Below are 14,210 nucleotides of genomic sequence, written 5' to 3'. Positions count from 1 at the left end.
CCTTCCTTCCTTCCTTCCTTCCTTCCTTCCTTCCTTCCTTCCTTCCTTCCTTCCTTCCTTCCTTCCTTCTCTCTCTTCCTCCCTCTCTTCCACCCTTCCCTCTCCTCCTTCCTTCCTTCCTTCCTCCCTTCCTCCTTTTTCTACTCCCTCCCCTGGGCACTGCATATTCAGAGAGAAAAATGAAACAATTCTTGGCCTTGGGGAGCTTATATTCTCTCAAGAATATAAATATACACATGAATTATAGTTCATGTAGTATATAATCAGAACTATAAAAATAGGAATTATAGTATATATGAAAGACAACAAGGAAGCCAATTTGACTGCTGGAATGGTTCATTTAGTGCAGTAATTCCCAAAGTGGGCGCTACCGCCCCCTGGTGGGTGCTGCAGCAATCCAGGGGAGCAGTGATGGCCACAGGTGCATTTATCTTTCCTATTAATTCTATTAAAATTAAAAAAAATTAATTTCCAGGGGGCTAAGTAATATTTTTTCTGGAAAGGGGGTGGTAGGCCAAAAAAGTTTGGGAACCACTGAAAGTGATAATGGTTCATGGGGTTAGATTAGATTGTGAAGGCAGATTAAGGCTTTACATAAGAAAGGACTTCCTAATGATAGAACTCTCAAAAAACCAGAATGAGTTACAGGTTGGAAGCTTCAAGCAAAATTTGGATGGACATTTTGGGTGATGTAAAGAAGAGCCTGTATACATATAGGTTGATTAGATGACCTCTGAGGTCCATTCTAACTTTGGGATTCTGTGAAAATCTGACTGAAAAGTTTTCATGCATTAGAACAGGGGTTCTTAACCTTTTTTTGTGTATTAAACCTCATTGGCAATCTTTTGGAGTCTGCTACTACTGTGGTTTGTTGCCTACATTCCTAATGGAAAGAAATGCCAAATTTCAGTTAGAGGTTAGTGAAAATAATGATATAATTTTTTTTCCTATTCAAGGTTCACATACAAGTTAAGAACCTCTTCATTAGAGGGCTCTCCTGACCTCTCGTATCATAATAATTCTTATCAAATGGCGCATTGCACACGGAGCTCTGGGAACAGGGCGCCTTAATGAGTAAATTTCTGTGTTGTGTCCAGAAAAGACAATGAAATGGCTTAGGCCTGATCCACAGAATTTGTAGTTATCCTAAAAGAAGGAAGTTTATCCTATAAAGTGTCAGAACTGTTTGGCACAATATTATGGTGGGGGGGAGATGAGGGGAGATGGGTATGGGACTTTAGGAAGGTATAGGAAAGGGGAAGAGAAGGAGCAAGTGATAGTTACATAAGACATTCTTTCCAAAAGAAGCCCATTGAGGTGGGGGAGGCGGGTGTTTTTGCTCACCTTTTCTACAAAAGTATTTTGGCTTCCATGTTTATGCGTGCTAATAACATTGTTTTAATGATTCTTCTCTCTTTTCTTTCTTCACAGACCTTTGTAGTACTAAACAGAGGGAAAACACTCTTCCGATTTAGTGCCACACCTGCCTTGTACATTTTAAGCCCTTTTAACCTGTTGAGGAGAATAGCTATTAAAATTTTGATACATTCATATCCTTTTCTGCAGCTATTAAAACTGGACACTGATTGCATTTTCACTTAAGGCCTTCTTTGATTTTCTCATTTCTTAAAAACTGAATTTAGAAGATGTAGATTTCTGGGGAACATGCATCCTTTTGGCATGTACTGGGCTTTGGACTTAAATAAATGTATAATGTCATTTATCTCAGGAATCTTAAAAATGGGGAAAACATGCCTCATTTACCTTAAATGATTAATCTAGGAAGATCAAAGACAAATCTGAACCTAAGTAAAAGATTAGTGGCCTTAATTAGACTTTTTATACTTTTATAATCATCATCATCTGACAATAGGTCAGGGACTGACAGAGTTGTCTGGGGTTTCCTGTCATTTCTCTAGAAGATCTTATCCCAGATTCCAACAAGTTAGGATGAGAGAATTAGTGGTTGTTTAGTCCAATAAAACCCAAAGCTGTTCAGCTGCTTTCATTTAATTATTTTTTAGAAATAAGCAGTAGAAATAATAAAATGACTGATAATGATTAGTAGAGGGAAGCCCTGGAAAGGTTTATGCTGGGAGAAAGAATTCATCATTTTGTCCCCCCACTAGCTCCAGGAGCAGCAAAGTATAGGATTTTCTCGCTTCTCTAGTTCCAAATAGCATTTCCATGAGATCAGAGAGGTAGGACTGGGAGGAGAACCCTACAGGTCATTGAGACTAACTTCATTTTTTGTTATGCCCTCTGGGAGAAGTAGTTTGTGGATGGATTTAATCTATCTTGGAAAAAAGCAAAATAAAACAAAAAACACTAGTAATCGAAAAAAAAGATAGATGAAGCCATAAATGGGAAAAATCAGCTTGCTTAAAGGACAGCTTCAGGCTTGGCAACATACTCTTGCTATTCTAAACCTGAACTTCAATCAGAGAGGATACAGTGACATGGTTCCTTTTCTTGGTAGCCATGGACTAGGATAGGGTAGGAAAAGGCTCTTACTTTGATTAATTCATCTACTGAAGTCACTTGATACCCTTGGGTGTACCTGGGTGCTTCTAAAATCATCCACATTCCTCATATTTAAAGGCCTACTGGTGCAGATATTTTTGAGGTCATGTGCCTCTAGTGGTTATCCCCCTGAGCTACTGCAGGATTCCTTGGCATTGCTTTTACCTCAGTCATTCAGTCTTTCAAGACCTTAGAGCTGACCTATCTACTCACATTGAAAGTTCTACGTGTAAATGGAAAAATGGAAAAAATGAACTATGTTCAGGCTCCCAAATAACCACTTGCCCTAGACTTTTTGTAAATCTTTAATGAAGAATACAGATTTCCTTAGCCTTTTTATCTTTTTATTTTGTAGGAGAGGCAAATTTGGTAGGCTGGTGCATTTTAGAAATCATTATTTTGGGTTTTATGTGCTTTTTAACTCTTAGGATCAAGCCCAAGACAAAAAAGTGATAAGGGCTAGGCAATTGGGTTTAAATGACTTGCCCAGGATCACACAGCTAAGTGTCTGAGGCCAAATTTGAACCCAGGTCCTTCTGACTCCAAACTGGGCACTCTATTCACTGTGCTACCCTGCCATTAATTTTTGGAGGACAATTTGAATTATTGCAATGTAAGACATTTAGTGGATTTTTTCCCTTCCTTTAGGTTTCCCCATACTCTCTGTATATTGGTGGGGAGGGACTGGAGGACTAGGAAGAGAAGACTTTGGCAAGTCTACCAAAAGGGAGCAGAATGGTTCCAGGCCCTCTCTAAAGAAGGGAATGGCACGGAGACCCCCACTTTAAGCCCTGGTAAATTTGGGATGTGACCTGTAGTTATCCTTGTCTTGGTCAGACATCTGAATGATCAATTTTGATGGCATGATATATGTACTATGGGAGTGTGGGCACTTTCTAAAAATGGCCGCTTTGATGTATTCTCCCTTGACCATTTTCCACAGTGTTTAGCATGATCATTATGTGCACTATTTTGACCAACTGTGTATTCATGACTTTTAGTAACCCTCCAGACTGGTCGAAGAATGTGGAGTAAGTAACTGATTTCTTTCTTGTCATATACCTCAATTTCTCTTTCAAGGATAAGACAGTAGCTATTACTTCTCTATCTCATAGGGAAAGCTGATCACTTGTAAGACATTTGCACAAGGTTCTGAGCTCCTTAGAAAAGAAAACTAAAAGGAAATAAAATCTAGTCAACTGTACCCCACCCCCAGCCCCATCCTTATCTATGACCCAGCAACTCCTTTTGACTCCCTCCAATTACACTGGGCCTCCTTCCATACTTTCTTTTCCCTATAATTAGATGCCCATTTCTCCTCTAAAGTTCAAAATAGCCTTGGTGCTGGCCACCTTGCCTAGATTCAGAGCTCGGGTGCTCTGAGCATCCCTGGAAAGCGGCATGGAGGTTTTTCCTTGTATATCTCCCCAAGTTCATGCCTCTGAACCCTGACTCTTGGTTTGAACATTTCATTGTATTATCAGAATTTTCCTGGTAATAAATAAGTAATATGCCTATTACTCATTTATACTGCATGAATGTTCACTGAAATGGCCAATTATGCTTTTTTTCCATTAAAGAAAACATATCCTCAATCCACTTGTTTCTGCAACAGGTATACGTTCACGGGGATTTATACGTTTGAATCACTTGTGAAAATTATCGCTAGAGGTTTCTGCATAGACGGCTTTACGTTCTTACGGGATCCATGGAACTGGTTAGATTTCAGTGTCATTATGATGGCGTAAGTTTCCTGTTTTCTTTGTTGTACCTCTTAGTACTTGATTCTTGGGGGGTACGTGTGTGGCTGTGGATGGATGTGAAGTGAATGTGGAAAGTGGTCTGGTTACTCTTAGCATCCTAGACAGCTCAGATGAAGGTGACTCTACTCTCATTTCTCTTTTCCTTCCTGCCTGCCCACTAGGGGATCTTGGTGAGGACCCAGAGTTTGTATAGGCCCAGGATTGGAGGTGGGGCCAGGAAAGGGGGTGGGGATTGAGTTTCCTGTGTCTATTTTGTTATGTAGGTTTCCAGGAAGTCTGGGAGGAGATACTGGGGAGTTTTGTTTTTTTTTTTTTAAACCCTTACCTTCCATCTTAGTATCAATGATGTGTATTGGGCTGGAGAGTTTCAAAGAGATCCTAACCCACACATCTCAAGCCAGTCACTTCTTGAAGGAGGAAAAGACTTTCTTTGTTGCTGTCATTGAGGACAGAATGAAAGACACTATTTTAGCTGTGTTTTGGGTCTTAAAAGATTTCTTGCTCAAGACCAGTGCTGCTCCTTACTCCTCTGTGTCTGTTGCACTTAGTAATTGTGTTACTTTATCACTGAAAATATGTTTCCTTGAAAAACTGAACTGACAATGGAAAAGATTTAATGGATTATATTTTTCTTTCCAGCTTTTGGTTTTCCTGGAGTGTGTGTTGGGAGGGAGGTTGGGGAGGGAGGATGGCATGCAATGGGCATTGTGTCTGTTTTTCCGGTGGTAAAGTGGTTATATGCTTCTGCTGTGATGTGAGAAAATGTGAGTGATGAATGGATCCGTTGAACAGAGAGACCTGGAGTGCTGTTTCTGTTGCATTGAGGTTACTAATGTATTTCCACTGTTGAAAATGTACACTGGCATGTATTTTCAACTCGTGCTCTGATTTTCAGTAATACAAGCCATGTTGTCATTTCCAAGCAGATGGGCAATGTGAATTGAGGAAGCTGACAGTGCAGTGGTTAGAGTATAGGGCCTCGAGTTAGGAAGGCTTGAATTCAAATTTGGCCCGAGATTCTCACTAGCTGTGTGACCCTGGGCAAGTCACTTAACCTCTGTCTGCCTCAGCTTCCTCATTGCTAAGAAGGGTATAATAATCACTCCTATCTCCCAAAGTTGTTGTGGAGATCAAATGAGATAATAGTTGTAAAACACTTTGTTCTACAAATGCTAGAGCTAAAATAAAAATTCTTAAATGAAGCACAACTTGGGGGATAAAATGAACATTCACCCTTACACTAATATTGGGGTTTCCTGTGTACGGCTTTCATATGCCATAGACCAGACCTTTGTTTGTGGATATGCCCCAGTCCCTGAGTAAAGAGTGCAAACATGTAGATGGTTTTAGTCATCAGCTGTGGAGTGCTTATGTTTTAGGCCTGTTTTGGCAAGAGGCTGCACAATTTGAATTTTGTGCCCTTTGATATAAAACTATTTGCAAGAGATCCAGCCTCTTCTTCCTTCTGTCTTCCTTGTAGATTCATTAGAGAAAGAAAAGGGCAGAAAATAAAATAATTCTGATCAAGAAAATCATGGGGTGGGGTAAGAGAGTTAATTAGCATAGTGGACAAAGCTCCAGACCTGGAGTTGGGAGAAATGGGTTCAAATCCGGCCTCAGACTAGCTGTATGTCCCTAGGCAAGTCATTTAACCCCAATTAGCTAGCCCTTGCCTTTCTTTGTCTTAGAATTGATTCTAAGACTGAAGGTAAGGATTTGAGAGAGAGAGAGAGAGAAAAGGAGAAAGAAAATCACAGGGCTGTTGCCAAGAAAAAGCCCCAATAATCTAGCTGCCTCCATTCCTCCAAATTTTTAAAGTTCTTTTTATATCTGACCTCTCCTTTCCCAGACATTTCTTCCCTAATATGGTTAACTCATGTTTACATTTTTAACCTTTTTCCTTTCCAAGAATGCAAAAGATAAAATCCTAGTATCAGCCCCTCCTTCCCCCTGTTTCCAATCCCTTGCCCGGTGGTACCATTACAAGTCACCTCTGGTTTGATTCTGCAGGTATATAACAGAGTTTGTAAACCTAGGCAATGTTTCAGCTCTGCGCACTTTCAGGGTACTGAGGGCTTTGAAAACTATTTCAGTAATCCCAGGTAAGGTGGCCTGGGGTTGGTGTTAGGTGTTGGGGTAGGGCCCTGCTGTGACGTACTGTACTTTTTGTTTTGTTGTGGTTGTGTTTTGGTTTTTATTTTGGTGTGTGTATTTGTCATTTGTCTTTGTGTGTGACCTCCCTTACTGCAGATATGTGACAGAGTTTGTGGACCTGGGCAATGTCTCAGCGCTGAGAACATTCAGGGTTCTCCGAGCTTTGAAAACTATCTCTGTAATTCCAGGTGAGAAACTATCAGCCCTGTGGCTCTTGTTTTGGTCCCATTTTTTCCTTTCACTCCATCTTCCTTCCCTCCGCTTTCTGAAATGGCACATGTACCTTTGATGTGGGCCTGGCAATATGCATGTCTTTGCCAGGAGAAGGCCTCTGACATGGCCCTTTCTGCAAAACTTCACTTTATTTCAGGCATGCCCTCACTTCACCATCCATGCTGATTTGGACTGGGGGGACTGGGAGGAGAGTGTTGCCGGGGTGCCCGGGGAGATATTGCTATTGCTGCACACCATTTTGTTTAAAGCATGCCCTTGAGAAACACTTGGATCTAAGGATATTTGCAAGATTGCCTTAAAACTGACTTGTCTTTGGAAATCAGATATTTGTTTCTTGGCCCCATGAAACTATAGTATTTTTGAGATTAACTATCACTCCTCTGCTTGCAACTAAAAGGCTTTCTGTGGCTTGCTTTGCTCACTGACTATTATTGACATAATCATATTTCTTCTTATTATTATCTTTATAGAATTGTTGAATCAGAGAATAACACAGATTATCAAGTCCATGCCTGTAGACAAATTTAAGGCTTTGGAGTTGGTGAAAATGTTTGCCCATCCTCTCTTAATTTTAATAAGTCCTCCCAAATCAGTCTGTTGTTGCTCATTGCACTGAAATGTCATCACCATACATGTTTAGGGTTCACTTACAAATGCCAAATTCCCATAAACAATCTTTCTTCAATGGTGATAGGAGCTATAAGAACCCAAGGTAAGTACCATGAGATAAATTTCAGCCTGAATGGAAAGAGAGATAGAAGAAAGGGTAGGGTGAGTCTGAAGGATAATACAAAGAGAAGATGAATAAAAGACTGGCAGGAAAACTTGGAATCAGCTTGTGGCAGGGAGGAGATGGAATCGAGCTGATAGAAAATGCTGTCAGCTATTTTCCCTGCTTTCTTTTACATTTACTGCTTCAAGACATCAAGATTGGGGGATGGGGCAAGAGGATTTATCTTTCCTGGCTTCTGATTCACTGAAGGAGATTTTATGGTCTGGTGGAAAATACATTTTGGATATGTCAAGTTGAGTCAGTTCCATTTGTGTGTAGAAATTTTTTTAGGTAGTCTTCTCCCTAAGCCGTGATATGCATAAACTGTTGGAGAAGCAGGTTGGTGAGCACAGGCTAATCAGATGTTGGGAAATCCTCTTGTTATTCTCTTCCCAGCACTTTAAAAGAAGATCAGACTACAGTGAATAGGGGGCTACAGAGCTGGGATTATATGAGGAGAATGATAGTGAAGTCGACTTGATTGTTTTTATTTAAAAAGTATTTTAAATCTTTTATTTATTTAAAATTTAAAAATTAATTTTATTATAATTTCATTGTGATAATTTTTATTATAATTTTATTGTAAATTTAACAATAAATTTATTTAAAATCTATTTAAAGATTGGTGGCATGGAAAGGACCAATAAGTTAGGACAGTTGTTGGACTCAGAATGAAATCTTTGATTATCAGTGACGGGGCTTTTACTAAGTCTTTAGAAGTTTGTCTGTTTTGGCAAGAAGCTTGAACAGTTGAGATTTAATTATCACTTTAAGTTTATTTCATATGATCCTATGATTCATTCTGGACCCATCTCATTACAGCCAGGAGCTGGCATTCTAACATTTGATTTATTCTTTATCTCAGTGGATAGAGCATTGGACCTAGAGTCAGGAAGACCTGAATTCAGATACATCCTAAGACACTTACCAACTGTGTGTCCCCGGGCAAGTCACTTAATCTGTTTCCTCACTTCACTTCCTTACTTCCTCACTTCAGTTTCCTCACTTGTAACACGGGAGTAATGATAGCACCTACCTCATAGGTTTATCATGAAGATCAAATGAGATATAAAGTGTTTAGCACCGTGCCTGGCACATAGTAGGTGCTTCATAAAGCTTATTCCCTTCCTCTTCTCCATTCTGCCCCCTATCACTCCCCCCTTAACTAGGTAGGGTCTTGGAATGTTTACCAGTTTTTCTTAAGACTATCCCAGCTCCTGCCACTCCTTTAAAATGTGCCCCTGCATTTCCTGCCTATTTTCTTCAACATACTTTGTGAGTAGGAAGTTGTTTCTTTTTGATTTTGTGATCTGAAACCTTGTCTTCTAGACCTAAACCGGAACACAGCATTTGCATGTTTAACTAGTGGGGGAGTATTACAGGAACACCTTTGATATTCTTATTGGCTTCAAGTTTCCACCTCCCGTATAGCTGGATGGTTAAATTTTATTCTTTTTAATTATGAACTTAATAAAAAAAAACAAATGTTTTAACCCAGAACATGAAAAAGGATTATATAAGAAATTGTTAACCATTACAGTTAGCTTTTAAAAAATATTCTCAGTTTAACAAAGTAGTAACACAAGTGTTCTATGTGGGTCCCTTCTGCAAACAAACAAAAAAAGTTGTTTACTTCATTGCATTCAGATCTGCTACTGAGTTAACTTTCGACCACATAATTCTGACAGTTTTCTGTTTTTCTGTCACCTTCATTGATGAAAGCCTTTGCCAGGTGCCATTTCATGTTTAGTACTTTAGGGAATCAAATGATTATCTATTTCTTCTTATATGTGAATTCTCAGTCTTTTTATTATGGCAGTCTTCTTTCTGGGACCCATAGCATTCAATCATCTGGAAATAATGCTGATGCTAACTTTTGGGTTATTTAATCACAACTATTCTGCTTCTGAAAGGGCAGCTGTTAGATTAGGGCTGGCTCATGCCATTGTTTGAAGGAATAACTTCACTTCAGTGCCTCATTTCAACCCTTTCTATTTCCTAATTTGAAGTCCGAAACATGGAAATATGTTTTGCATGATCATACATGTAGGACCTAGGTCAAATTACTCTCCATCTCAGGGAGAGAGAGAGAGAGAGACAATCTAGATCTCATAATTTTGGGAAATGCATGTTAAATATTCTTTTACATATAATTGAGAAAAATTACATATTAAATAATTAAGAAAAAATAATTTGAGGTCTTGGTAAGTAGGAGAAAGGTATTGTTTTTCTTTGAGAGTAAGGAAGACTCGGGAGCAAAGATTAGAATCTGTGTTCACAAAGAAAAGACTTTTCCTGAAATTTCTGTGGTCAAAAACCTAGTGAAACTTGTCTCCTTCAGTTTAACATTGATTTATTCTTGACAAAAGTGTCACCTACTTGCTCCTTGGTTAAATTTGCATTGACATTCTCATACATGATGAATTTTCTCAGTGCAGATGGGTTTTCTTATATTAGGTTTGATAATCCTGGAGATGTATCCCACTCACTTACCCAAAATGACTGGTCATCTTTGGGGGTGATGGTGGAAGGAGGAATAGGTATGTGTGGGGGTACAGAAAACAGTGTTGACAAGAATCTGAGCTTGGTGGTGGCGGCTTCCTTTCCCTTCTCAAATCGCTGCCTTCCACTGTGGCAAATTGACCCCAGGCTTTAGATGTAAGTTCTGTTTTCTTAGTCAACCCCAAATTTGTCATTAGCTGCCACTGATCAGTTGTATCTTTGTGCCTGTCTGGTGTTTGCGTTTTCTAAGTGCTTGCTGTCCAGTTTGTGTTGTGGACAGACTTTCCTCATACACTCTGCTGTGTGGGAGTCATTTGAAGGAGCATTCTGATGTTTCTGGGGAGTTGCTTTTTAGCAACATCTTGTTTTTGTATAGCATTTTGTCCCATATACCCATAAAAGAAAGAAAAGATTTTCTTTTTGCGTCCAGAACAATGGCATTCTCTAGTCTCTGATTAAATTTAAGAAATATTCACTATCTCCTTTGTGTAAGAAACTGTGCTAGGTGCTAGTTATATACAAAGATTAAAAAGCAACCTAGAGGCAGCTAGGTGGCTCAGTGGATAGAAAGCCAGTCCTGGAGAAAGGAGCTTCTATGTTCAAATGTGAACTCAGACACTTCCTAGTTGTATGATCTTGGACGAGTCACTCGACCCCAATTCCCTAGGCTAAGGGTTTAAAAAAAAGGCAACAAAGTGCCTTCCTTCTTGGAGCTTATAATCTTATACAGAGGTGAGATACCTACATAAGTAACTGTGATATGAGATAGAATATCCTAAAGGTCAAGTAGTGATCTGGACAAAATGCAGCAAGAATAGCTGAAGATGGAGAAGTGACTGACAAGAGGGATCAGGAGGCACATTGTGAAGGAGGTGAAACCTTGAGCTTGGCTAGGGAGGAAGAACGGAACTTCAGCAAATAGAACTCCCAACATTTGAGGAATCCTGTGGAAATTCACAGAAGACAGGACAAAACAAGGTTGAAGTCCAGGTTGGCTGAAATGTGATGATGTGTTTTGTGAAATAAGGTTGAGTAAGAGAGTGACTAGAGAGACCTGTGTATTAGGAATGTAGTTTTGGCAGTTCTGTAAAGAAGGAAGGATTGAAGACAGAGAGACCTGAGGCAGTGAACTCAGTTCAGATGCTATTAACTTGTCCAGGCAAAAGGTATTGAAGTCTTGGACTGGTGTGATTGCAATATGAATATAGAGGAGGGAAGAGAAAAATACAGGAGATAATGTGAATTTAGAATCAGTAGGATGTAGCTAGTGATGGAATATCCATTTGTTTTATCCATTCAATAAGGATTAATGTTCCAGGTTCATTCTGGGTACAGGGGATTCAAAGATTGAAATGTAACAACCCCTGCCTTCAAGGAGTTTACATTCTACTGGAAGGAAATCTAGATGAGTGAATCCAAAATATATACAAAGTAATTGGGCACTGGAGAAGGGGATTAGCCCCTGCAAGGAGTGATTGGGAAGGAGTTCATATAGGAGATTTGGGAAATGTATTGTTTTCTTGGTAGTTGGAGATGCATGACTGAAAGCTGAAGAACGAGATACTAAGGCTGAGAATCATCTACCCAGAAATAAGGTAAATACCAGAAGTTCCTCTCTGAGGACTCTCCCAGCTCTGAGATTTTGTGAGTCTGTACATTTTTCCAGATTAAGCACAAATTCCAGCCCATTCCTGTACAAGGATCTCTTCTGCAACACACCTGAGAAATGATTATCCATCTTGGTCAACTCCCTCCTGAGGCACCCTATTTCATCCCTGAAAAGTACCTCTTATTAAAACGTTTTCTTCTCTACTGAGCTGAAATCTGCCCCTGAGCAATTTCTACCCCTCCATTCCAGTTTTGGCTTCTAGTCAAAGCAGAATAAATCCAGTCCTTCCAAATGTCATTCTCTCAAATACTTTGGCAGAAACAATGCTTTCCCCTAGTCTTTTTTTCTCTAATTTAAGCTTCCTTAACTGATCTCAGTATGATAGAGTCAAGAATAAGTGAGGTTTCAAGACTGTTAATTGAGACCTAAAGGAAATAAGGAATCTGGGACATGGGACAGATTTGGAAAGAAAGACGAGTTTGAATTTGAAGCAGTACAGGGACATTCGACTGGAAATGTCCAGAAGACAGTATGGGCATGGAGCTAGGAAGAGAACTCTAAGCTTGATATGTAGATTTTGGAGTCACCTGCATACAAATGATCTTTGAAATTACTGGAGTAGATAAAGGGAAAAATGATAGAGAAGGCCAAGGACTAAGCCTTACAGAAGATGAAGAGAGAATAGGAATAGGCATTCTTAAGTGGAAGCAGAAAGCTGAACCAGCAAAAGAGAACAAGGAGAAGTGGTTAGAGCAGTAAGAAAAACAAACAGAAGAAAGTGTGTGTCCAAGTGGGGCAAACGCCTCCCAAATGGAAGAGTGTTCAGCAGAATGGTTAGGGATGATCAAGACTGAGGAAAGGCCATTGGATTTTCCAGTTAAGAGGTTATATTGTTGGCCTTGGAGAAAGTAGTTTCATTAGTACAGAAGGGACTGGTACTAGGTTGCAGAGATTTGAGAGATGATGAGGAAGTAAGGAAGAATTGTTGGATACAGACAACATTTTCTAGAAGTTTAGCAGTGAACAAGAGGGGCAGGGGATGATTATTTGAGTGGGTAACAACATCAAGGGAAAGGTTGGGGTTTTCCCCCTGTACCATATCCATATCAGACTTCCTTAATATTTTAGTGGAAGTGGGGAGTACATTGGTATGAGTGCATTCCACTAAAATCATTGGCCCTTTAAGTCTGTTTCTGACTTGATAGTGGTCATCTTTGGAGGTATTTGTTGGTTACTGAGCCATATTGCAGATATGGTGATCTTCCATTTTTCATTTCTCATAGGGGTTGGGGGGAGTCAAGACTTTTGCAAAGTAGTACACAGTCAAATAGCCTCTCAAATTTGAGGTTTCCGTGCAATAATAGCGAAATACAAATGTGTGTCTTTGCCTACTTCATGACTTATTCTTATCTTTCCCTGACTCAGCCTTATTAGTAACTGGAACTAATTGTACTGGAGAGCAGGTAGTCTTTGGGGCAGTTAGGAGCATGTTTAGGTGACCCTTCTTGGATTCAATCTGCATTATGTAGGCAAATGACTTTAAGGCCAAAATGTTGCTTCCAAAATTTCCATGTTATTTTAATTTTAAACAAATTGAAAGCCCAAATTGCTTTCACTCCAGAGATTATTTCAGGTTTGGCTGTCAGAAAAAAAACATGTCATGAGTTTTTATTGCATTTTCATTTTTGGTCCATCATGGCAAGAGAGGAAATTAGATCAAGAAAAGCCATTGTCTAATAGGTTTCATTCATGGCTGGGCATGAGCCTAAAAATGTATTTTGAAATTTTCTGAAATCCCCAAAAGAGTTCTGCTCAAAGAGTTTCTAGTTTCCTTTTTTCTTGCAGTTTTACAAAAATAGTCATGGAGTTAATCAAAGTATAATGACATTTCCTTTCCCAAAGTAATTGGCATTTGATGCAACACACTATACTCTTTTATTAATACTAATTAGATCATAGGTCACTCATAAAGTCATAAGATGGAGGTGGAAGAAGGATCTCAAGAGATTAACTGGTACCATTATCTTCACTAAAAAAAGCTCTAGGGAATGAGACCCTTCAGCTTCCTTTAGCAACCCATTCCAGTGGTTTTTGTTTGTTTTAAACACCCTGAAAGTCAAGATGAGTCACTCCCTTTGACTTTGTCCACAAGATTGTTGGCTAGCTTTAGGAGTCCAGAACTGAATTAATGGCCCAGTACAAACCTGCCTAATGGAATGAAGTCTTTCCTGTTCTTCAGGATCACTTAGCAAAGGAACTTCTACTCTTCCTTGATGGCTGCTTTCCATTCTGCTGATTTCTGCCTTCACATCTGTACTTGCAACTGGGCTGCCATGTGCCATGGCTTGGGCTAAAAGACACCATTCTAGGCCAGCTGTTTTAGCACCCTGTCTTCAAACAGAACCTCCCAAACTGAGGAGAATCATTTCTGTGTTTGAAGACTTCCACCCACTCTACCCCCACCTTCCTTTATGGCCTTTGTCAACCTTTCTGAATCTCTCCTGCCAGACTCTGTTCTTTTTTCATTGAAGGTGGAAAGAACACATCCTAGATTCACTAGTGCCATTGATTTAGCCTCACTGTGGCTTTTTCCTCTTTCTAAATTGGGAGTTCCTTGGAGACCTGGACTGTTTTTGCTTTTCTTGGTGTCTCC

At 39.6% G+C, this 14,210-nt stretch overlaps 1 protein-coding gene across 9 annotated transcripts in view; it reads left to right on the top strand.

Annotated features, from left to right (window-relative positions):
- The window catches only part of SCN8A (sodium voltage-gated channel alpha subunit 8), a 133,702-nt gene that overhangs the window by 26,607 nt on the left and 92,885 nt on the right, over positions 1 to 14,210 (top strand). For 5 of the 9 annotated variants that reach the window (XM_044678706.1, XM_044678704.1, XM_044678700.1 and 2 more), the window contains exons 2-5: positions 1,432 to 1,550; positions 3,465 to 3,554; positions 4,139 to 4,267; positions 6,537 to 6,628. In XM_044678706.1, coding sequence (XP_044534641.1) covers positions 1,432 to 1,550; positions 3,465 to 3,554; positions 4,139 to 4,267; positions 6,537 to 6,628 — 430 coding nt within the window. Of the gene's footprint in view, positions 1 to 1,431; positions 1,551 to 3,464; positions 3,555 to 4,138; positions 4,268 to 6,296; positions 6,389 to 6,536; positions 6,629 to 14,210 lie in introns of all 9 variants that reach the window. The other 4 variants (XM_044678707.1, XM_044678705.1, XM_044678701.1 and 1 more) reach the window with 1 other exon arrangement.

Source organism: Gracilinanus agilis, chromosome 5 (genome assembly GCF_016433145.1).
Source record: "Gracilinanus agilis isolate LMUSP501 chromosome 5, AgileGrace, whole genome shotgun sequence".
Classification (NCBI taxonomy): Eukaryota; Metazoa; Chordata; class Mammalia; order Didelphimorphia; family Didelphidae; genus Gracilinanus; species Gracilinanus agilis.
The sequence above is the reverse complement of the archived record's forward strand: the minus strand, read 5'-3'. Positions and strand labels throughout refer to the sequence as shown.